Source organism: Athene noctua, unplaced genomic scaffold (genome assembly GCF_965140245.1).
Source record: "Athene noctua unplaced genomic scaffold, bAthNoc1.hap1.1 HAP1_HAP1_scaffold_163, whole genome shotgun sequence".
Classification (NCBI taxonomy): Eukaryota; Metazoa; Chordata; class Aves; order Strigiformes; family Strigidae; genus Athene; species Athene noctua.
Window position 1 is genome coordinate 23983 of NW_027437634.1, and position 24499 is coordinate 48481.

The following is a 24499-nucleotide window of genomic DNA, read 5'->3' on the forward strand; positions in this document are numbered from 1 at the left end:
GTCCTGCTGCCAGAGAAGCCTTAGAGATCTCAGAGCAGAGAGGACTTTTTCCATGAGAGGAGGCAGTGCAGGACCCTGCTCTGGGCTGTGACCCCAGAAGACCTGGATCCTTAGGTGGTGTATCCAGGGGTTTGCTGTGTCTCCCTCCTGTAGGACTTTCTGGGATGTAATGGTGGAATTATTGTCCGCTGATGGAGGTTGAGCTGGGGGTTGCTCATCGGAGGCGGGAAGCCCTCCTCACGCGCAGAGCTGTAGGTCAGCCGTGGAGAAACATTCCCCACTGCACTCCAGGGGGGGCGAGCCAAAGCAAGTGCTTTTGGTGCTGGTGCCAGCCTTTGCCCCAGGCTCTGTCTGTGTACAGCTAGTAACATCCGTGACCGTATTTCCGTTGGAACTGTATTTGAATTTAGCTGGGTGATGATTGCTATCCTGGTTTTACTACATTGCCTTGATCTGCTGCTACACATGGAGCCTTCCACTCATCCCCCCAGAGTTGTCACCTGCTGGTTCTTCATGGCCGGGGACTGGAGTGTGCAGAGGGGACAGCGATATGCCAGCTAGGAAGCAACTGCTCTGTAGCAGTGCTCCCTTATCTCTTGGTTGTGATCTTTAAACTCTAGAATGATTTCTGCTACAGCTGCCAAGTAAGGGAGAGATGAACTGCGTCATAGCCCTACAGAGATGGCCAAAAAGAGGAAAAAGATAAGGTGGTTCAAGGCCAGACGCAAGGGTTTGGATTCAGAGATGCTGGTCCAGACTTCTTTAGTGGGTGATGCCAGGAAAAGTGCCTTCCCCTCTCAGGGCCTCTGTTTCCATGCACATATAGACATTGGTGTCACCGAAGTGATGCAATGCCTGAATTCATTGGTTTGCTTTTACAGTGCTCTGGGATCCTCTGGTGAGAAGTGGTATAGGGCACAGAGAGCACATTTAGCTTGCTTACCCCTGCAGGTCCAAAGGGGAAGGAAAAAGGAGTGATGCCAGTAGCCTGCAGCTGAAACCCAGCTGCGTCTCCCCCTGCCAGTGAAGCCCTGCAGTGGGTGCTCCTTCGTCTTGATCTGGCTCCCCCAGGCAGCTCTGTGGTAGGAAAAGCCAGTTGGGGTGGTCGGTGGATTCTCCATCAGTTGTGGCAGAGGCTTTGAGCCAGGAGGCTCTCGAGGGCTGCCGGCTTTCAGAAACCTCTTCTGAGCTTGTAAGCGTGGAGTAAACCTGCGTGCCGTGGTGGCGGCCAGCAAGTGATAATCTGACCCATGGGGGACCCCGTGGCTTGGGGTCAGCCCCTCGCTGAGCTGCTGCTGATCCTCCCCGAGCGCTTTGCTGCCCCTGCGCTCACACGAGTCTCTGCAAATATGTTGCTCATTAAATTATCTGCTTGGTTTGTCTCTCCCCGTGGCTGCAGGCTGCAGAGGTGGAAAGGGGGCAAGATGGACCGTTGTCTGAGGGAGTGCAGGGTGGACTCTGCTCTTGGAGAACACCTTCCCCTTCTCTCCCGCCCCTTCCAGAACCAGCGGGCAAAAGTGCAAGGAGACTCCATGCTTTTCTCCGACGATGTGTTCAGCCTTGAGCCAATGGTAAGTGATAGCTGAGAACCTCCCTTCCTTCTCCTCCCTGGCTGAGGTCACTTGGCAGGTCCCTGTGTCAGCTGGCTTGATGGGCCAAGAGATAACACCAGGTTTCTAGGGAGGCTGCGAGAGCTTGTTGGAAAAAGCATCTCTGTGGGCTCCTGGCAGAGCGAGAGGCTGCCTAAAGCTGAGCTCTGCTGCAAGGGCTATAAATTAAGGGCGCTTGGTAAGTGTCCTTACACTGTTGAGAGCCATCAATAACGATGAGTGAGGGCACAGCTTACACATAGTGTGTGGGGATTAACAAAGGACATTAGAGCGCTCTCAGTTCACATATTGACCTGAGGAATGAAATGATCCTCTGTGGAAAGGAGGCCAAGTTCAACCCAAGTTTGATCAGAGAGATACCAATCTCTTCATATAACCTGGATGGATACCACGGCTCAATCTCCCTTCCAGTGTCATCTGTGAGCCTGGACACAAGGCTGGCAGGTTTAAACGGACTTCCTGAGTTTCATGGCGCATAGGTACAGACATTTTATTGCCTCTTCTGTTTATGCAAGCAAAACCCCATATCCTGCAATCGGCCAGATCCCTTTATCTGGCCTTTTATTAATATCCCTTTATTAATAAAATGAGTATTTGCATGGTCTGAGATGAAGAATGCCCACTGTCCGAGCAATGTAAAATCCCTTTTCATCTTGGAGTAAATCCTAGGATAATCTCAACCTCTTCTTCCTTTTAAAATAGGTGAAACTAATTTTTTTATTTTTTTTTTCAAGGAAGGGGATCATCTCCTCTTCTTAGTTGTTCCTATATCCCATATAAGGCTGAGAGCCACCAATGTTGGCACAGCGGCAGTTTCACACCACTGTAGCTGACAGCAGCATGATGTGACCAAGAGATTGTGTCAGAGCAGTGGGAATGTTGTAGAGAGAGGGAGCTGATCAGCTGAGCATTAAGACCAGCCTGTGGTGTGTCAGAGCTGATTTTGGAGTGTGCCGCAGGGCTCCTGCTGCTTTACAGTCAGACTGTCTCTACAAGTAGCTTAACCTGCTCTTAAGCTCCTGAATGCTTTGAGGTGAGGTCCAGAAGTCTGGCTGCCCACAGCGCCGAGTCCTGGCGCTCCATGTAGTGACATACAGACATAAAGTGTAGCCTGGCCTCAAGTCTCGAGGGGAAACCTTTCCTGAATGGAATGTTACACAGGTTGCTCTAGGACTGACTATAAGTGGGCTACCACATGAGTCTCTCCCCTTCTGTTTTGTCCAGCATTATCAACCTTTTGATTTCCATGAATTCCATTATTGATGGAACAATCAATTTCACATTCACTTTTGCTCATGCCTGTCTTTCCCCCTGGCATATGGGTGTCTTTACATCAAATGGTAGTAAGCATTTTCTACTTTTATTAAATGTAGAATCTAAAACTCTACTGCTGCTGGCTTCCACAACCTTCTTTGCGGTGACAGCCCTGTAACTTTTAGCCTGGACAGACACCCTTCGTGCACTGCCATGTAAAATCTGCTGGAGAGGCCCCCCAGAGATGGGACCTTATGTCAGTGGACCGTTAGCTGCCAGTATTTTCAGGTGCTGCAGTCTGTAGAAGCTGCAGCAGGTCACTTCAGTCTGTATAGGGTTTACTCGCTGATGGAAATAACAGAAAAGAGGAGGTGTGATTTTGGAATTACCATGTGGATGAGAACATTCTGAGCAGTTGCCCAAGCTTGTGGGAAACAAGCTGATACGCAGCTCTGACTTTCTGAGCACATCTCAAATTTGGTTTATTTTTGCATCTACACATGATGTGTCAGCAGGGGCAGCTGTGGTAGAGGCCCAGGTGGCTCCCAAGGGACAAAGTCCTTGCTGTTTGCTGCATCCTCCCTGCCCCAGCTTGTCTGTAAGTCCCATTGGAGACCTGTGGGAGCTGACTCCTTGGAAATGGCAACCAGAGGAGAGGGAGGACGAGGACTTACTGCTACACTGACCTTGACAAGTCCTCACTGTCCTGTCCTTGCCTGGTAGTGACTCCTCAGTGCCACGTGTGAACTCTGAGCTGATGGAGGTGGTCGACAACATGTCCAGGTTACGAAGGTGCTACTGTTGTTGATCCAGAGGTTGGGCCAGGAGGTGACAGTGGTGTTTGTTGCTGCAAACCTGCACCTCAGCTGGGGAACCAAGCTGGTCCCCATCCACATGAGAAGCTACTGCAGAGCACTTTGTTTTTTGGCGGAAGGCACCATCTCCAGTGGGAGCTGTGGTCCATCCCACAGTTCCCTGTGGGCTCTGTTATTTATGGAAAGAGGCAGATGTTAGCTGTGGCACTGCCTTTCTCCTAAGTGCCCTGAGCTGAGAGGATGCACTTTGAGTGTCATTTTAGTACTTCTGTTGCCAGCTCTGTCTTGTTTTCTTTGACTGCTTTGAGTGTGATTTCCTTCCATGGATTGCCTTCCCCCTCTGCAAAGCAAAGCAGGTGATTTGACCAGCAGTTGGTGGTGCCTGGCTTTTCAAGACCAGCTTTTTCTGACTCCGACTGGTGGAGATCTAGCAGATCCTCATTATTTAGGGGCTGAGGGAGGAGAGATAGGATCTGCCATGTATTTACGGTTGGGCTCTTGCAGAGAGATCACTTGTGTAGCTGTGAGTCCCGGTGTGCCATCCCCTCCTGTATCACCGTGCTTTATGCTGTAGCAAAGCCAGGGTAGGACAGCTGGAGTGGTGGTGCTGTACCATCGTACATCCACCGTCTGTATTTTATGCCACCTGCCAGTTGCAGCCTGTCTGAGGCCAGAAGTGTTTCAGCCAGAAGTGTTGCAATACCATGTTCACAGCACTGCATAGTTTTACATCTGTCCTGGTTACCATCCACGGTGGCTCTCCATGCTCTGACTCCGCTGCCCTCCTATAGAGAACACGTCGCCCAGGCACGGGGCTCGCTCCTGAGGTGCCCCGAGGCTCGGACGCGTGTAGCAGTAGCCTGCAAGGGTGGGTAATGAAGCATTTCCTTCCAAGCAGCAGTTCTTTTTTCCCCTGTGGGGTAGCAGGAATGCAAGGAACCTCTTCAACAGCCCATTTTCATTTCCCAGGAGAAATAACTCACAGTATTTTCTGTGAGTTATTTCACAGTTCTTCCCTCTGTTCTGTTGACTCTGAGCAGGCTGTGCCTTAGGGAATTCTTTGCAGCTGCAGCCCAGTAACTCACCATGTCATAGCTCTTCCATTGTTGTGGGGGCTGTCCTTTGAGCTATAAGGGCTAATTCGATGGGAAGTATTATAGTTACTTAATATTTATGCTGCAGGAGTGCCAGAGGCTCCACTCCGTTCAAGGCTCTTCTGGACAAAGCAGCGAGGATACCCAGCAGCATGCAGAATCAAAGCCTCGCTTTGCTGATAGAAAAAGAACTCTGTTCGTCTCCTTCTATAAGCTGATATTTTCCTTCCTTTGTCGAGTGTTATCACAGTTGTCAGAGGTGCCTCTATTTATGTCAACAAACACACAAGGAACATTGGTAATGCTAGGGGTTCAGGGGATGTAAGTGGTGTCTCACTTGCAAGAAGTGAGAGCCTTTAGAACCCAGGCATGCCTCCGAAACTGTGCGACAAGGCTCCCTGGGACTGAGCGCCAGTGCCAGGACTCTCTGGGCGAGAAGCAGAGAGAGAAGACCCCGAGGAAGCAGCAGAGAGCTGCAGACACACTGGTAGCATGGCCCAGACTTAAATCCCTGAGCAAGAGCATGACACGGAAAAGAGCCTGTTGGTTGAAAGAGGTGTGGAGCTGTAAGCAAATCCCATCTCTTCTTCTCTGAGCCTGTGTTCAGGGACACAGGAGCGTGTGCACCTCGCAGAGAGAAACAGGGTGCATCTGTCTCTCAACTCCTTTCCCAGATCATCCGTCAGCTGGAGGAGCCTGCGTGCTGGCTGGCTGCTCACGGCTCGGGGCAGAAGCAGCCGCCAGCGGGCAGGAGCCTGTTCTTCTTCTATCCCCAGGCAGGAGGGCTCGTTCTGCTTCGTGCTGCGTGCCCCACTCACCGCAGTACGTTAAATACTTAGGGGCATGTACAGGTGAAGGGTATAAGAGGCAGCACCTTTGTAACTAAGAATGGGAAATTCTCTTTGATTTGTTAAATCTCTCCTGACCTGAGTAAAAGTCGTCATGTAGCCATAGTGCTACAGAGATACATGGGAAGGTTTGGAGGTGAGAGGGACCTTTTTCTTAAACTGGCTGGCACCTCTGGAGAAATCCTACTGGATTCACTGGAACGTGAGCCAGTTTGGTGGCTTCATTATAGCCCTAATTTAACAAAATGCCTCTACCAGATGCCAGTAAAGGTAAGAGACTTAGAAAGTTCTTTTGAAGCTGCTTCCAAACCCCCCTAAATTTTGTTGATAAGTGTTGCTTGTTCCCTGCTCTTCACTGATGCTCTACATAAAGGCTACAGGGCTGTGGTTGAAAACAAGAAATGTGACATTTGAACCTAAGTGGTTTGCTGTCTTCTTCTGTTTCAGGAGGGAGATATCTGGCCAAATTCTTCAGCTGAAGTTAACGTGATCTTTAGACCCCAAGAAGCCAGAGTCTATCAACAAACGGTCTACTGCGACATCTCAGGTACGGCTCCTTTCTCCTGCTTCTGTTCCCCACCGTGGAGGCGCAAGTAGTCTTGCAGCCCCCTCGGTTCTCGTCTAGTTGGTAGGAAGGGTCAGTGGTCAGCAGGGTGCTGGCACGTGCCCACTGCCCCTGCGGTTTCCAGGTGGTCTCCTGTCCAAGGCCAGCCCTCAGGATGTGTGGCTACAAGCCTGGGTCACTGATCCCAGAACAACCAAGGCAGTGAAGGGATAAGTTCTCATACCGTGAGTTTGCCAGCATTTGCTCTGCTGCCAGGTGCCTGTAGAGGCCAAAGAGCTCCAGAGCTAAACAGCTTCAGTGGGCGAGCACCACGTCCCTGTAGACCATTTGCCTCCAGGAGGAGTCTTTATTACACGGATGCATCATCAGACTCCTGAGGCGGTAGGAGCTGAGTTACAAATGTGCTTCCAGAGCCTGGATCCCCTCTCACTACCCCGACACTGCCAGACCTTGGGTGGCTGAGCCCTGCTGAGCACGGGCTGTCTGCAGAAGGACACCTCTGGCCAGCACGTGAGAATTGTCACCTTGTGGCTCTGAGTCTGTGGTGCCTCCGGGTACGCTGCGCAGGGCTTGCTGTGCTCAGCGGGGTGAGCGCCCTCCCTGGAAATCAGAGTCCGAGCAGTCTGCTAGGCAAGCTTTATGCTCATCCTGTCTGACAGAAGTGCCGTCGCGTCTTTTGCTGGGAGCAGTTATCTCTGGCCCACGTGAGCTGCACCTTCTGTGCCCTGGGAGAGGTGATGGCTTTGCTGTGCTAGCACGGGGCAGGGAGTGCCTGCAGCAGGCTGCGGGGTTCGGGTCACCTCATCCTTCCTCTCTGTCTCTGCGTGGTGCTGCTTAAGGTGTTTTTCAAGACTGGGAGAGCGCTGTCAGGCTTCCATCCAGGGAATGTGATGGTTTTTCCCTGTCTGAGAGGAAGAGGTGTGAGGCCCGTGGTCCTCCAGCAGCCAGGCGCCTGTTCTGGAGTGTGCTGAAGTCACTAACCCAGCTGCTTTGTCGCTTTACTTACTGCCCTAAGCTGGGGGATACAAATGTCACAAAACAGCTTTTTATTTATACTGTAATTGTGCAGGGTTTACTTGGCAAATGCCCCCTACAGTCATTACCCAGGGCTTGTGTTCACAAAGTGTCTTCCTGCCTCCCAGCTGCAGCTGCTAGAGCTGTGGAAGGAAAGGATCGATTTAAAAAGTTGCGCCTCAGGGATTCCTCGCTCAGTGCTGTGCTTCTGGCTCTGGGATTTTTGCTCTTGTGATGGGGGTGTCCATCATTTTGCTGCAGGCATCTCCAGGGGTTGTGCCAGGAGAGCGTTTTTGTTGCAGAGAAATAGGAAGACTACTTACATGCAACCCTTGAGCTGGTCTGAGAGTTACAGGAAACAGAGATGAGCAAATGATCTGTTTAGAAAGAGAAGCCTGCTCTTGAAAAGGTCCTGATGGACCCTTGGGAGAACTGAACTCCCCCACTGGCTCCTTGGAAGAGAACCTCAAGGAGGTCATTGAAATGATGCACCTAGCCCCCTCCCTTACAAACCAGAGCTGACCCCCTGTATTATCAGGGTGGAAACTGTCCCAGAGTCAAGGCCCCTGAGTGCAAGGAGAGTTTAAAGAAGAGAACAGTGATCTTTAACTAGAGAGTCAGTTACCTTTGCTTCTTGATTCCTCTAAGAAGCGTGACTGCCTTCCTCATGCACTGGCATGCCAGTCACAACGCCTTTGGAGGATGGTTTGCAGAGGGTGTGTGTCCCTTGCTGGGAACGCTTGGGAGCTTTTCCCAGTGCAGCCCCATGAGTTGTGCAGCTGGATCTCATGCCCCTCTGGAAAGGGGCTTTGCTGGCCTCCACTTTTTTGCAGGTGCCTCCTTGAATTGCCAAGCAGATGCTTCTGCATGCAGTGATTTACAGAACTAATCAGCACTGTGCAACTTGCCAAGCTGGCAGTTAAGAAGTGGTTTGAAATTTGCCCTCGTCAAATATTGAATCTCAAAATGAACTTTCTTAGTTATTCATGCAAATAAAGCTGTGGCTCTTGAGTGCTGGAAGGAAGCATATAGGGGGGTGCTCTGACACCTAAAATTCAGTTTTAGGTTTGTCTGCACACAGAACTGAACTGGGTTACACCTTGCAAGACCCTTTCTTAAGCCACTCCTGCAGGGAGCAGCAGAATCCCACGTGATGATCAGTCCCTTAGCTTGTGACAGAACTGTCCTGCATCATGTAACACTATTGATGTGGTCAGATGAGAATCATGTTCAAAACCAGTCACAAGGGACGGGGACAGTCTGTGATCAAGCAACTGAGTGTCAGAAAACAGCAGAAGTTAAGGACTTTGGCAGCAGAGCCCCGTGCTGTTGGGCCACCTAGACCCCTATTTATTTGGAAGCGAGGCAGCAGCGCCACCCTGTGCACCCTGTGACCCGCCGCTGTGTTATTCCTGCTGAGATCCCAGTGCTCGCTCCACAGCACCAGGGGTGGGTTTGGGACTGAGGACAAGGCTGTAGCCCCTCCATGCCCTTGGCCTGTGTGCTCGGGGACGTGTTCCGGTGGGAGCGTCCCAGGGCCACAGCCCAGCTGTAGCCAGGCCTTGGGCAAAGGCTGGATGCTCCTGGAAGCCCCAGGGAGCAGGAGGACATACTCTCTCTTTTTCCCTCTCAGCTCTCCTGAATGCTGCCTGCAGTTGAGTCTGCTCCTCCTCCTTTGGGAAAAGCCCGCTCTGTGGTTCACCTGGAAGGAGGAAGAGCAACATTTCTGGTATTTCCTAAAGTTTTAAGTTCAGCGTAGGGGTAGAAGAAAGGATGGTTTCCAGAGACCACCTGGAGAGGGTGAGGGCCTGCTGCAGAAGGGGAAGAACCGCCACTGATTTTTTGATTGCAGTGGCCAGGGAGTGTGTGTCTCAGCATGATCATGGACAAAAGCTTGTCACTTGGAAATCTTTGCCATTACCTAAGAGCTTTGATTATTTAGACCTCGAGTTTTTAATGAAAATTAAGCCACATGTGATGCAAGGTGGAGTGATCTTCTGACAGGTAGCACCCAGTACTGCCTCTCTTATGGTGTCTGGGAAATAGAAATACACAGCCTTCCAATTAATGCCTGAGCTGTGCAACCTGTCATCTCTGCTGTCAGCTGGGCTTTGTCTGGAACCACTTGAAAAATGTTGAATTCGACAAAAGCTCCCACGCTCTTCCTTTCTGGCTTGGACATTATCAAAGGTCCTCATTCCACGGTTGCAAGATCAGAAAGTCAGCAATCACTGAAAGGGCTGTTCCCAGGGAGAGTTTTTTCAAGTTGTGATCGAGTCACTGTGTTGTCCCACCTGGGCTGCTCTTTGCAATAGGAAGTAGTTTTGGACATTCTGGAACAACTATGCAGCAGATTAAAAAAAAAAAAAAAATCAAAAAAAAAAATCCACCTTCAATCCCTAATTTTTAATGAATGGTGAGCATTACACAAAAGGAGAGAGGAATATTTCTGCACAAAAGCTACACTGAAGGTTAGATACAACTTCTGGGCCTTTCTTTTCCCCTTGTGCTACTTGCTTTCTGTGCAGAGTAGGATGGGATGGCAGGGAGACCCAAGCCCAAATTGGAGCCAGGGTTCAGGCACTTGAGGCTGCTGCAGTGGTTCAGTACAGCCTTCGGACTGCAGGATCCCACCCTGTCATCTTAGCATCTTCTTATGGAAGAAAGTGATCATCTTAGAGTTTAGCTATAAGCCTTGCCGTCTCGGTTCCCTTTGCAGCAAGGGCTGTGTGTATTAGCAGTATGTTCATGGCTTCTCTGACCTCAGCAGTGAGGTTTTCCATACCTGTTCAGCATGCCTCAGGTAAGGTGTCTTTACAAAGCTGAGCTCTCGGTATCATGGTGGGCACAGGCAAGTGCTGCTCTCTGGAGATCACAAAGCCCTGTCGTATTTAGGTGCCGCTGCAGGAGGTGAGCCCTGGAGCCCCGGGCACGGAGCTGTGTGTCAGTGCTGAGATGCTCTGCCTGCTCTAGGCAGCTCTCAGACGTGCACAGCGCCGTTAGCAGGGAGCTTCGCCTTGCCTGGGCTCGTACTTGTCGGCTCCTGTGCTCTTGTCTCTGATTGCATCAGTACAGATGGCATATTTAGATCTTCAGTTCTGTTTCATGAGCTTTGTGCCTTCACTGAATGGATTTCAGAGCTCATCTAAGAACACGGGAAGAAATTCAGATTGTGTTTTAAACTCAGCATCGCTAACTGATGGCTAAATGAGAAACCAGCCCGTGGCGTTGGTTAGAAATTAGAAGCCAGCCCCAAGGCATATCTCCTGAGGGCAGGGAAGAGTCCTGTGTCTCCTCCTGGAGCACCTAGAGCTGTTCCCATCCAGGCCAGAGTCAGGGAGGAGCACTGAGGCAGCCTGGACAGTCCGGGATAACAGAGGCAATTACTGTACTGAAGTGGAAATCTCTCCGCAGGCCGTGAGACCAGGCTGCCCCTGCGCATCAAAGGGGAAGGCGTAGGGCCTCGGCTCCGCTTCAGCTGTGAGCAGCTGGACATTGGGAAGGTGTTTGTTGGATTAAACCACAGCTATGAGGTGAGTAGTCGGGATTCTGAGGGGCTGGGGGGGATCGTGATGGCTCCCGGGGCAGCAGTGAGCCTCGTGGGCCTGTGGGATTTCTGGCAACTCGGGTCATTGTCAGCAGGGACTGTTTGACATACTAGTCAAGTCTGGGGGCTTTCCCAGAATCTGGATACTTCTGATGGGATCTGAAAGGTGCCTATGCTGTTTGTGAAGTCTTAATCCGTGCTTTTTGGCAACCTTCCTTGGGGATCAGCTGGGAGGCTTCATGTGAAAAAATACCCCCTTGACAGATGAAAGCAACACTGGGACAAAAAGATAAATATTCAGAGGCTTTTGTTTCAGCCCTGGATGCAATGCACCTTTGTACTCGGGCTGTTAAAAAGCAGCTGGAACAAATGAACTGAGTTTGAGTTCCAGGCCATTGCAGCCAGCTTTCGGGTCAGTGCGTGCTGCCAGTCCTGGGAGCTGGAGGAAATCTGTCCAGCCTCTGGCTCAGAGCTGGGTCTGGCCGCGGAACTGGGAGTGCTTCCCCTTGCTGACCAGTCTCTCGCCGCTCTTCAGATTTGCTGCATCTCTATGAAGAGCAAAGCATTTCTGGAGATGAGGCAAAGGAACTTTCTACGTATTTGCCTCCCCCTGCCAATGGTGTCTTCTGCAAAAAAATGAGATAGGGCAACTGAAAGAGGTAGGAAATGAGGCAATACTTTCAAAAGCTTGACTGGGCAGGGAAGGATGCATTAAGGTGTTTTCTTACCAAAATATTGTGCTCTCTATGCATTTTTAATGGTGATACTTTATTGATTATCTTTTTATTATTTTCATTACTTGAGAAAATGTGACTAAGTAGATGATACTGCTAGTGCTGTGCTGACTGAAGGTAAACCTCAGCTCAGCACAGGATCCCTGAGTGCAATTTGTAACTGAGGTGTAAAAGACGTGAGAGGAGAGAGTAGTTTCCAGGTTAGCCTTGCAGAGCTTGAATACGTGAATATCTTTAACAGCAGCTGCAAAATTAAAAAATGCTTCTGTCTCAATTTTTCTACCAGGTTTTACAAGGACAAAACTTAGGGAAAAGAAATCCAAAGCAGATAGTTAATTCCATGGAAATGGCAGGATTTGACCCTGCAGCAATCAGAAACTTTACTGCTTTGCTTTGGGTGGGTGTGTTGGTGACTGGCAGCAGCTGTGGGCATTGCTCGCCCAACGTGAGAAGAGCTGAATCTCAACAAGTGCTGCGGGATTATGTCACTTGTTTGAGGCAGTAGATCTCTCGAGTGTTCAACAAAATACGGCTTAGTTTTAAATTTGTAGTTTATTCTGATAATGGTAAAGTCTTAGGTGGTGGCTGTGAATGTTTAGGAAAGAGAAATTCTTTGGAGTAGACGGAGCTGCTGTGCACCGCACGCTCATCCTTTCCTGACACGTCTGTCTGAGCAAAGACTAAGAAAGTCTCCCATTAAAGACAAAATAAGAATCCTAAATGACATACCGTAGGAGAGCTGGGGAGTGCTTCTGAAGTTGGTGATAGTGCTGCCCTGAGGTGTCTTCTCCATGCAGTAAACTTGTTGGCTGCAATGTGTTGTGCCCTTGGCAGGATCGAACTCGTCGGGAGCAGAATCAGCTGTGTGATGATTCACTAGTAAAGCTGCAAGTGCCCTTCATTGCTCTTAGGGACAGGTCTGAATCGCCTTGGTGATGCTGAGCGGCTCCTCTGCGCTGCAAGTCGAAGTGGGTTGCTCTGTGTCAGTGGAATAAATCTCGAGTGACTGTGTCTGTGAAGCTGTCACTGCTTTGCATGAAAAACCCAAAGGCAGAGCTTGTCCTGTTGCATTTTGTTTGGCTTCTGCCAAGCAGCAGGACACAGCATCTTCTGCATTTTACAGATGTTAATTGGTTAATCAGAAAACAAATCAGCCTTCTGTAAGAAAGGAAGATTCCTTATGTATTTCCCTTATGCTTTCTTGCTGCTGCAGGTGGTCCTGTTTAACAAAGGAGCCATCGACGCTGCTTTCAACTTGGTCCCTCCAGCTACAGCTCTGGGCTCCTGCTTCACCTTCCTCCCCCAGGAGGGCATCATTTCTCCAGACGGGCTCCAGGTCGTCCGGATCTCCTTCAGTTCCACCGTCCTGGGGAAGTTCACAGAAGAATTCAGCTTCAGTGTGACTGGATCCCCTGAGCCTGTGACCTTGACGATCAGGTGAGGAGGGTTATAGGAGCTTGGTGTATGCATCTGTAGCTGTTGGGTAATCATCTCCCACCTACCTCATTTTAGGATGAAACAGAGAAAAAAAGGTGTTATCTAAGGTCTTAGTCTTGGCTTGGATCCTAGCATCCTCACGCTAAGAGTCAAGGCTTTTTAACCTTGACTCCAGTCTGAACATTGCAGTTGCAGCAGCAAATGAAGCGTAATTATCTGCAAGAGGAAATCATAGAATTGTAGAATAGTTTGTGTTGGAAGGGACCTTTAAAGATCATTTAGTCCAATGCCTCTGCAATGCGCAGGGACATCATCATCTCGATCAGGTTGTTCAGAGCCCCGTCCAGGCTGACCTTGGATGTTTCCAGGGATGGGGCATCTACCACTGCTCTGGGCACCCTGTGCCAGTGTCTCACCACCCTCACTGTAAAAATTTTTTCCTTTATATCTAGTCTGAATCTTCCCTCTTTAAGTTTGAAACCATTACCCCTTGTCCTATCGTGACAGGCCCTACTAAAAACCCAGTCAAAATCTTTCTTACCAGCCCCCCTGAAGTACTGGAAGGCCACAGTAAGGTCTCCCCGGAGCCTTCTTCAGGCTGAACAACCCCAACTCTCTGGGCCTGTCCTCGCAGGAAAGGCGTGCCATCCCTCTGATCACTCTGGTGGCTTCCTCTGGGCCTGCTCCAACAGGTCCATGTCTTCCGTGTGCTGAGGAGCCCAGAGCTGGACACAGCCCTGCAGGGGGGTCTCACCAGAGTGGAGCAGAGGGGCAGGATCAGCTCCCTCGAGCTGCTGCCACCTGTGACCATGCCTCCTGTGCCCGTTTATCTTTCAAAGTCTTGGGTTCCTCTGGGAAGCAGCTTTGCCTTCATGGTTTGGGCGAGTGGCTCTGTGACTTTGCAGGACGCTGTTTGCACAGAATTTGGCAGCAGCAGGTTCCAACACGTGTCTGTGTGAGAGCCCCGGGGCTTTAAGTGACTACCTGTGCTGGAAAACAATTTGCCTGGAGGCTGTACAGGAAAGGTGTGGAGATGCCTGCTGCCCAGTCCGGGTACCCAGGAGCTGGAGTGACTCCTTCCTACACGTAGCTCATTCCCCCTTGGGCAACGTCAGACAGCGGGATGGCATCAGCTTTGGGCAGTAGCTGGTCTGGGCCACCCCCCTGAACACACAGCACGGCCAGCAGGGCTTTGGGGATGGGCCAGCCTGGGTGGCTGCAGCCAGAGGCAGTGTTTTTAAAATCCTCTGTTAATAATCCATCCCAAATGGGCAGCAGCAGCCTCAGCATCACCTCTCATGCTCATGGGTTGGGACAGGCAGTCCTCTTGTGCAGCCAGCGCTGTGGTGGTGCCTCCTCTCTGCAGCCAGAGCAGTGCTGACGGGGCAGACGGGGAGCTCTGCGGCTGGTGCCACGGCAAGAGATAATCCTCACCAAGCAAAAGGGAGAAGGGGGTAAAAATCTGATGATAGGAGAGGCAAAGCTCACTTGTCAGGACCGCAGCAGCATGCAGACTTGTCCCAGCTGGTCTTTAACCGCGGGCTGGTGGGATGACGTGGTGTAGGCAGGAAAGCTGGTGCTGGGAGCCCTGGAGCTGTGGGGCTGGCTGTGCCTCCTCGGCAACCAGCCTCCTGGGCTGCTGCTGCTGGGAGGCTCTAGACAAAGGCAGTAAAGCAATGGGAGGACTCTGCGGTCGACTTTACCAATAAAATGAGGGAAATGGATAAAAAAGAACAGAAAGGTTATTACTTTGCAAGAGAAGAGTGGTGAATAGGTCTGTTGAGCTCAGTAGAGAAAGAATTACATTGGCTTTGTGTTTGGAGGGAAAGTGCTGCTTTTTTTTGGAAATCAAAAGGGAACATTTCACAATCAAATAATTTGTTCTCCTCTGTTCCTCCCCCAAACTGGTCACAGGGTGTTATTGCATGAGCAGCTTTCTCCTTGAGCAAGGGCAGGTTTTGCTGGTAAGGATGCATTTATTCCTTGGATACTGCTTGGACAGTGCCCGCTGCCTCTGCCTCACAGTGGCCTTGCTCCTGGGGAAGGAAGGAAGGAGCTGTCAGAGGGACGGTTGTGTTTTGGCTTCCCCACAGCCAAATGAAGTGGTCCTTTTTTGCCCAGTGATGCCCTGATTCTCAGTGCCCATCATGCCCTCCCCTTCTCTGTGGCCACTCTCTGCCCTGTTTGGCCAGCACTCCCCTGGGCTCAGTGTAGACCTTCTGTCTCAGTGAAAGAGGATTGCTGGTCCTTTTTTATTTATTTCTTCCCCATCCTTGTACTCCTCCTCCCTGGATGGTGGCTCCCATGCAGCCCATCTGATGGCAGCCCAGCACACCCGCCTGCTCCCATGCAGCTGTCTCTCAGCAGCAATTCCCATTGCAGTCCTCTCCTCCCTGAGATGGCATCTGCCTCCTTGAGCAATGTCTTGCTTTTCAAGGATCCCTCTTCAGCCCTTCTGTCATTCTCCAGCCCCACAGCTCAAACTGTTTGTTTTCAAATGCCCTTGAGATGTCCACCCACCAGGTCCAGCTGAGCCTCCCTCTTCGGAAGGTTTTGTGCACTGGATTTCATCCTCCATGGAGAAAAGCTTCTGGTTCTTTCGAACAGAGGAAAGCTGGCTGGTGGGACACTGGGATGCAAAGGAAGGAACGGGGATGAGAGTTCAAGCAGTTCCATTCCCACCTTGTGTTGTTATTCTTCCTGCTCTGCCAGGATCCTGATCTCCCTTCACACATGCATTACTTAATGCTACTGTAAAACACAGTTGTCAAAACCACTGCCTATTCCCCCCTTCTTTTGCAAGCTGTACTGTTACCAGCTCTGGGTTGGCTCCTTGCCTGAGCCTTCTGGGCAGTCATTCCAGTTTAACTTCCCAGAGCACAGATTCGGTGCACTCAGGAGAAGGGGCAGTCATTTCCCCACTTGCTTGGCAAGGCTCATCCTTGGCAGTTTCCTTATGTCATCCCCAGTCGTGGCTGGTTTGGAGGTATTTTTCCATCATCTCCTGGCAAATGCTGTGATGGAAAGCATATCTGCTCCCTTTGCTCCGTCTGGAGTAAGCTGTTAGGGCTTGGGAGGTCAAGTCTGGTTATGTGAGGTCCCTGGAGAGGGAACTTCGCCATCAGCAGGGGTTTGGTACCAGGCTTATTCTTAGGAGCTGATTCAACTGCAAGAATCTAGAAGTAGCGTTGGATTGAAACTCCTGAAAGTCAGTTTTTGAGTGCTCTTTGACTATGCGGTCAGAAGGTGTCAAGACCATAGGTGATTACTCGTTACATGGAAACCAACCTTAGGAGGTGCTGGATGCTTGTTTCCTTGGTGTTTGGAAAGGGATGCTGGAAATGGGACAGCAGGGATGGACGCAGGTCCCTCCCGCGGGCTGCTGGGGTCTGTTCATGTGCAGAACCTGTGGATAATGACAGTGGCAGTCCTGTGAGTAAAATGAGAAGGCACTGTTCACTGTGGCCCTTGATTTTTAACTGAGGCAGAGCTGGCATTGATTGTCATCAACCATGAAGTCAATTAATGTTTGTTGTGCAGCTTCGAGTACGGATTTCAGTGGATGTGAGTGAGTTTTGGAGTTTGGAGCCTGTCTGCTGAGTTGAGGGACGGGCGAGGTGGTGCCCTTGGGTGTGTCAGCTGGTGCACTGGTGACAAGCTGATACTTCTCCAAGATCGAACTGTCCTCTGCGTAGAACTGTTGCTGCTCTTCTCAGTGGATGTTTGGGGCTCCCCTGGATTCATGTGTCCTGCATGTGTAATGATTGTGTGCATCAGGTCTTCTGAGAAAGGTGTTCATATACTCCATGGAAACACCAGTTCCAGCTAAGAAATACCAAAGCAGGGAACCCGTGGCTGGGAAGGCTCGTTACAGTGAGTCCCCTTTTGTGTGGACACCTCTGTCCATCACATGCCGGGTGGGGAAACCGAGGCACAGAGCCATCACTTGTTCCGGGACCTTCCTGGGGCCAGCGGCAGCCTGGGGGCACACCCTGCCGCGGTGCCCTGAGCCTCAGCAGCAGCTGTCGGGTGCTGACCACTTTGCTTTGGCTGCGTGCTGTCCACATGGGTGCTGTGCTGAGCACGGGGGTGACAGGTTGATTTGAAACCCACCGTGGTTCTGAGAGCAGCTTTTACCCACCCGAGCGGTACGGAAAGCTGAGCGCTTTGCCATTCTCTCTAACCGAGCCAACATCTCCTCTGCCTGTCTTTGTCCTTGCAGGGGCTGCGTCATTGGACCGACTTTTCATTTCGACGTCCCTGCCCTCCACTTCGGTGATGTCTCCTTCGGTGAGTGTGCCCTGGGCTTGGTCCACGGGTTGAGAGCTCTGGGAATTACCAAAATGGAGCATTTTAACATAAGACCATCTGTCACTTGTGCTCCTCCATAGCAGCCTTCAGGGTGTTAAAGCCAGGGCTGCTGGTTGCTGAGGCAGTCCTGTGCCATCGTGAGATCAGTAGGACCAAAGGGATAGAAAGTCAGTATTTTTTGGTGTCCTTGTAGTCTGTTCAGCCCCAACCTCTCAATCCTTGACAGCAGAATGACTGTGAAAGTCCTTGTCCCAGAGGGCCCAGGGGACGGGACTGCAGCAGAAGGGAGTTTAAGGCACATACTGGCCTGTAGCTGCTCTGGGTCAATGTTCCTGTTGCAAGGCAGGGATACCATTTACCCCCCTGACCTTTAGTGCCAGATGTTAATTAGCGCTGTGAGGGCCCCTCGTTGTCACCCACCAGGTAACATGCCCAAGCAGTAGCTCTGAATCAGGCACTGATGTCCTCGGACCACGGGCTCTTCCTTCCCCACCACAGGCCCAGCTCTGCTGACAGAGCCTGGGGCTGAGCATCCAGAGCGTCCCCGTTGAAATGCAGCTTCTGGTTCTCCATCTCAGTCTCACAAAAGGCTTTTGACTGACACGATCGACAGTTTAAATGTGAAATCCATTGTGGATTGATTGAAGGGCCATTATCATTCTGTGCCCAGGATGCCTCTGTGTTTTCATGCTGTTCATGGACTTTTTAAGAAGACTCATTGCCTTTCCTGAGCTGCTTCTCCCCTCCCTCCATCACCACTCTGCTACTTCTTTACTTCCTTTTGAATAAAACAAGAAGAAACACACCAGACAGAAATGTGGAGATGTAACAGGAGATTCATCCTCCCTAATGTAATTTCATTAATAAGGGCTTTTCAGCTGAAGGCAGCTATTGTGTTGTGCTGCTGACTGTTGACCTGCATCTGGTGACTTTGGTCTCGTTTGGGATTGTGAAGTCTGTTTGTCCTTTTTGTGCCCCTCCTGCCTCCCTGCTGGAGTAACTGCTGGAGGTGGGCAGTGGTCACTGTGGTTGGACATGGAGAACCCCCCCGCTGTGGCTGCAGTTGGTTTTCCTCCCCGTCTGTATTCAAACGACGCTTGGTGAGCAGGCCACGGGAGATGTCTCCTTCTCGCAGAGCTGGCCAGCTGAGCCAGATGTCCAGGCCAGAGCAGGCTGTGGGCTGATGTCCTGTCTCTGCAGAACACCCCCCAGGTGTGGCTGTGTCACTGCTTTTCCATGAGGGAAGGCGAGTATCACAGCTCAAGTGATGCCGACCTGTGCGGGGCAGTGTGCAGTGTGGAAGCCGTGTCCTGTTTGTTAGGTGGGGTGGAACATGGCTCCTGCTGATTTCTGAGCAAGCATCAGGTTTGCCTCCAGTGTGGGGCCATGAGTTGTCACGTGCTCAGTCTGGTAGCCCCAGGCAGGAGATGCCTTAAGGGTCCTGCCTTGAGAAACTGCATTAGAGTGCTTTGCGTCATGCTGTTGTTCCCAGTTTCATCCTTCCCTCCTTTTACTGCAGCTTCTCCTCGATGACAATACCCTGCTTTTATATACTGAAAACTGTGGGAGTGTTCCCAGAGTCAACAGGGCATTGAATTTTGAGAATAAATGGTCTATCTGGATGGACACTTGTAAGTGAGAACTAATTGGTGCAGGTTTGGGGGCAGGCGAGAGAGCTCCTCACAGCTAGAGAGAGAGAAACTTGTGGTGTTCAGCATCGCCAAGAGTGGCCATTTCCAAGGAAGGAATCTCTGCGATCAGCGTAAAAGGGAGCTTAAGTGACAATTAATTCCTGGCGTAACTTCTCAGTTAGCTGTACTTCAGATTGAAAAGAGCTAAACTCCAAGCCCAGTTTTATCGTAACAGGCTATTCACACCAGGAATCATGGGACAGTTGGTGCATAAATTCATATTTGTGTTATTTTCCTAGGCTTTCCTCACACCTTGTCATGTCGCCTCACCAACAACTCCTTGGTGCCCCTCACCTTCAACCTTCGCATTCCTGGGGACGGCTTGGGAGAGCCCAGTGTCAGCAGTCTTGCTCAGATCACAGAAAACACTCGCCTACTCCAGAGAAAGGGAGCCCAGCGTCAACTCAGGCCAAGAGAATTCAGCATAAAGCCCCGCAGAGGGACCATCCGCCCCCTGGGATTCCTGGATATCCAGGTATGGGAAGAAGCGGGTGGAGCTGGAGCTTCACTGAGGGATGGGAGGGCTTTAGCACCGCTAGCTCTGAGCGTAACGCGGGGAGGATATCTGCACTGGTGTTGGGCTTTTGTTAGCTGGGTTACTCTGGGGCTTTTCTGGAGGACCACTGCTTTGTTCCCAGAATGGTCAGCTGAAGATCATGTCCCATATGGTCAAGTGCAGAAGCCATTCATCTGTTTCTGAGAGCTGCTTGGAGCAGTTTCTTTGATTTAAAGTGGGCGAAGGAAGGGTGAGGACAGAAGGTGGCTGTTAAAAAGAGAGATGTCATTGTATAAAGCACTTTGCTTTTCTTCCCAGTCTTATTTGTCCCCTCCTGATGAGCAGAATGAGTTGTATTCACTGCCGTGATCTCCAGTGGGGACTGAAAAATCTCTGGCAGCCATGAACTGACAGCACCTGCTGGGCTGCATTTTGCCCTCAGCTTCCCAGTGTAAAGCTGAATCTGTTGAATTCAACAGATTGCCTCTGCATTTATGCTGTTGTAGTTGAGATTAAAAATTAGTCCTTTAATTTTAATACAGTGGGGAGTAGAGCATTAATCTAATCGTGGTTACATGTGCCCTGGTAAGCGCAAGGTGTATTTAACAACGCAGATATGTCAGAAGACTTTTGTTACTCCCAGCAACTGTGCTCTGTCTGTGGACCAGCAGAAGAGTTAGGGCAAAATCCTCCCTTTCCTGCCCGTGGAACGAGAACCGGAGGACAGCACAGGTGCACGATGGCTTTTGGGAGTGATGAAGTGTTCGATGCTCTTCTCTTCCACCAGGTCACCCTGTGCTCCAACACTCTGCAGAGCTACGAGCTGGCTCTGGTGGTGGACGTGTGCGGTGTTGGCAGGGCGGTGTCGGCGCTGCTCCTCACAGCCAGGTATCGGCGCTTTCCTTGAAGCTCGTCGTCTCTCCTCGTGCATCCAGCACCACGCTGCCTTGCACGTGGTTTGCTGGCTCCATCTCCCAGTGACAAGTGTTGCTTAATGACGTAGTTCTGCCCAGCCAGATGTGAGATGGGCAGTGTTCTGAAAGCAGCACCTGTGCTCCACGGACAGGCGTGGCCCTGAGCCTTTTTCTAAAGGGAACAGTAATTCTATTCATTATTGGCCTGGGTTTTGGTGCTTGAGGTGTAACAAATTTCCAAAGGGCCATCTTTCCTCCTTCCTGCAAGTGGCGGACTTGTGCTGGGTTGCAGCCAAAATACAACATCCATTTGGGCCGCAGTGAGCAGCCTGCTGAGAGCTGGTGTCTGGGTCACTTAACAAAGGCGCGTGGGAAGGGGAAAGGGGCTTATGGCAGGACTGGTGAGGGGAAGCTCAAAGCAAGATCTTATGAAGGGGAAAGTAGTCCTTGATGTGGAAGGTGAGCTCAGGTTTCTCTGCTTCCCTCTGGTTCTTTTGAGCATTAATGTTCTCAGACTTAAGCCAAAAGTTGTTCTTGCTGCAGGCAGATTCAGCCCTGTTGTGCTGCGGTGGGTGTCGGTTTAATTCCAAGAGGGATGAGTTCACTGTGCTGTTCCCTCTCCCAGTCAGTGCCTGGGCTGCAGTTTTGTAAAACAAGTGCAAATGGGGACAGAGAGTGCACGGAGCCGTGGGGTGCAGGAGCTGGGAGAGGGTGATCCCCCACTGCCTGAGGCAGGGGGTGGCTTGTGCCCTCCATCGCCGGGCAAAGGGCTGAATTCTCAGGCAGGGCAACAGCGGTGTGGGAGAGGAGGCAGTCGTTCTCACTGAGACACTGGGGTCTTGTGCCCTTTGAGCCTTGGTGAGCACTCGGGGGGAAGGCTGCCCCAGAGCTCACGCCTTGCCGGGACTGTTGGGAGGGTCCTTGCAAGCCTCCTGGGGCAAAGAGCGGGCAGAGCTGATCAGGGAGCTCTGGCACAGGGCACCGTGCGCTGCCCGGGCACCTGGCAGCCTCTGCGAGGCCGAGTGCCGGGGTTTGCCCCAGCTTTACAGGCGGTGGTGGAGTCAGAAGCAGTTAAAGGCCATTTATCGCTGTAGGGGTATTAAGTGTCTATTTGACAAATGTGCTATGCTCTGTTTCATGCTACTTGGGGAGTAAACGAACTCCACATTCTCTCGTATCTCTAATTCCCTTTTGGTCCTCTCTTTGCCTAGATGCGTGGTTCCTGCGCTGCGAGTGCTCAACCCTGTCATGATGTTCGGACGGTGCTCTCTAAAATACCCTTACCAGCAGATGCTGACCCTTGTGAATGACAGCGATCTCCCAGGCTGCTACAGGGTTCTTCCTCAGGTTTGGCATTGCATCCGCCTCCTGCCCTCAGACGTTACCAAGGGTTTATTAGGGAAAAAAAGGGTTTTGGATAAGGCCTTGCTGGTTTATATTGAAACCTAAAGGTTGCTGAGAAAAGGAAGCTACCTGAATATAAACTTCAGGAAGCAGTTTAAACTTTTTAGGAAGCAGTTTATATTCTAGTCTTTGGGGTGCTTTCATGCAGGAGAACTTAGAGGGTTGTGAAAAGCTTCTGCAAGGAGGCTGCCAGCACAGGAGTGGGTGTTTGTGGGTGCAGCAGGTTTTGGACCCTCTGAGGATGCTAAGCCCATACAAGTCTTGTATCTTGCTTTGTACTTTTCTGCTTTCTCCTAGGGGTTTTTGAAAATGTGTGTGAATTGCCATTGTGGTAGATGTTGAGGAGTTCAAAGTTTCCCCCAAGGTCACTCCTGTGTGTTGCGTTTGACTCTGTCCCTTACAGGAGCACAAGGAGGACGCTTCTGTGTGGTACTCCAGCCCCGTGCCGTGGGGGATTGTCCAGCCTCGCAGCTCCGTGGAGGTCCCGTTGACGCTGGAGGCCCAGGTGACGGGAGAGCAGGACACTGTTGCTCATGTTGCAGTGTTTGGGAGTGACGGATCCCCTCTGGTGAGTTCTGGGGGACGTGGGCCTTGGTGCGACTCCTCTTGGTGGGGTGTGAAGCCTCAGGCAGGGTTGCTAACTCCGGGGATCCTTCCCGGGAAAACAAGAACTTGTAATATATGCTGGTGCGGACAAGGAAAGAAGGGGTTTGTGGCACACGCAACAGCTAATGTCTGTGAAACAAAGAGCTTCACAGTCAGAATTATGACGGTTCAGCAGGGATTCTTTATTCGCAGCGCTGGGCAGCGCTGGGGATCGCTCCACCACAAGTGCCACAGCTACTAGCAAAGCTCTCTGACTAATATACAGAATTCATTTACGTAGTAAATGAGCGTGCATTGTAAAAATAGACTGAGGGTCTTCTCCCCCCTGGTGGTCCACATCGTCTTCCTCACACTGCCCGCTGGCTGAACTTGAGGTTTCCCGTGTCCATGCATGGTCATGGAGTGACCTCACCATCCTTCAGCTCCTGTTTGTTCCGAGGGGGTTGGTGTAAACCCGCTCCCAGTCGCTTTTCGTGACACTGGCGTCTTCTCAGGCGCTTGTCTTGCGTTCTTAGGTCCCTGTTATCAGGGATGTACTCAGGGAGGTTACCAGGCTGTCTAAGGCCTGTTTTGTCTCCACTAGGCAAGGGTTTACAGGTTTCAAGATGTTTTACAAGTGGGTGAGATGTCAGAGGGTAGTTAGGAAAAGAGTATAAATGAAATAGTATACATTGCAGTACAATACAGGAAAAATAAAAGCTAGTGAAACACAAGTGATGGTTAACGTTAAAACTAAGCATCCTACTTTACTGGTTCCTATCCATTAACAAGGTCAGGAGGTCTTGTAATCTCAAGTATACTTGCAGCCACTCCCCTTCACCTAGAGAAGAGGAAGGATGGTATCATCCCAGGTGGTAATCTAAGTGTCTGACACAGCATTTAATTACAGCTAGGTCAGACAGGATAAGAAGGCCAGTCTGAAGCCCAGAACAACCCCTGGGTCTCGTACTCTGCTGTGCGATTAGATGAAGAGCTCTGGTGCTTCGTTAGGCCTTTTGTTCAGGAGCACACAGGGACATCCCTGAATCCTGCTAACGCAAGCGCTGTGTAAGAGGCCGTGCTGAAAGTCAGGCCCATCGCGTCTGAGAAACACCCATCATAGCTCTTTGCCGAGAGCCCCAGCCAAAGACTCATGAGTCTCCACGCCGCTTGCACCTGGAGCACAGAGACACTTTTTTTTCTGCCAAGCTTGGAAATGGATGAGGCAAAGCATTCCTGGACTAAAGCTTCCTGAAGGCTGATGTTCACAGTCAGGCATACACAACAGCAGCAATGACCACAAAATGTAGGCAAGAGAATGTTGTCTGTAGTGTCCTGGCTTCATCTAGCTGAAATCAAGATCAAATACAGTTAATTAAGCTTTAATTTAAAAGGATATCAACTTTTGAAGCAGCTGTTTTAAAATGTCTTCTCATCTCTGAGCATGAAAGAGGATGTCGGAGGGCTCCTGTGAGCCTTAAGCTTTCTGTAACAGAAAGAAAGGCTGACATTTTGGAAGTAGTTACAGGGATTTAAACTTTTAATGAAACAAGTGGAAATGATGCTGCTAAATCTCCTGAATGCCTCCTGAATGTTTTTACTGATGTGAGGAGGTGGTTTAGCAAAGGGATCCACATTCCTTCCCCAGTAGTCTGTGACAGTTCTTCAAGAACAGAACTTTTGGGTCTCAGACTGTCAAAAGGAAAAAATACTGCTTGAATGATGTAATTAATAATTAATGCCCATTATCCGTATAATACCAGGAATAGACGTAAGTGCAAATCAGAGCAACTAACTTGTGTGATCTCTACTCTGAAGGGCCTGCTTTGCCTCTGGCTGGTGCTGGCTTTCACAGGCGTAGCTTTGGGACTAAAGCCACTGTCCCAGTGTGCTGTGCAGCAGCAGGAGTCAGGGAGGGTGCTCTGGGGCAAGACTGAGCAGTAGAAGGAGTGGGAGCAGGCACAAGGTAGAGGAAGGAGAGTTACCAGTGCGGAGGAGGTGTGAAAAAGCAAGCATGGGAAACAGGGTTTCTTTATCCCCTGATAACGGGAGCTTGTGCCTTTCAGATGGGATCAGTCCAGGTCCCACACTGGCTCCAGGCCTTTGGTTTCAGTTTTACAACACTGAAAACTTCAAACAGCCGTAATTATCCCCCAGTCTAGGAGTACCCTTAGAGCCGT

At 50.7% G+C, this 24499-nt stretch overlaps 1 protein-coding gene across 1 annotated transcript in view; it reads left to right on the plus strand.

The window, feature by feature from the left end:
• LOC141955372 (hydrocephalus-inducing protein homolog) overlaps positions 1–24499 on the plus strand; it is an 85173-nt gene that overhangs the window by 22116 nt on the left and 38558 nt on the right. The window contains 9 exon segments of the mRNA XM_074895209.1: positions 1400–1571; positions 6069–6168; positions 10615–10733; positions 12695–12918; positions 17141–17208; positions 19160–19395; positions 20204–20304; positions 21542–21677; positions 22138–22302. Of these exon segments, the coding sequence (XP_074751310.1) occupies positions 1400–1571; positions 6069–6168; positions 10615–10733; positions 12695–12918; positions 17141–17208; positions 19160–19395; positions 20204–20304; positions 21542–21677; positions 22138–22302 (1321 nt within the window).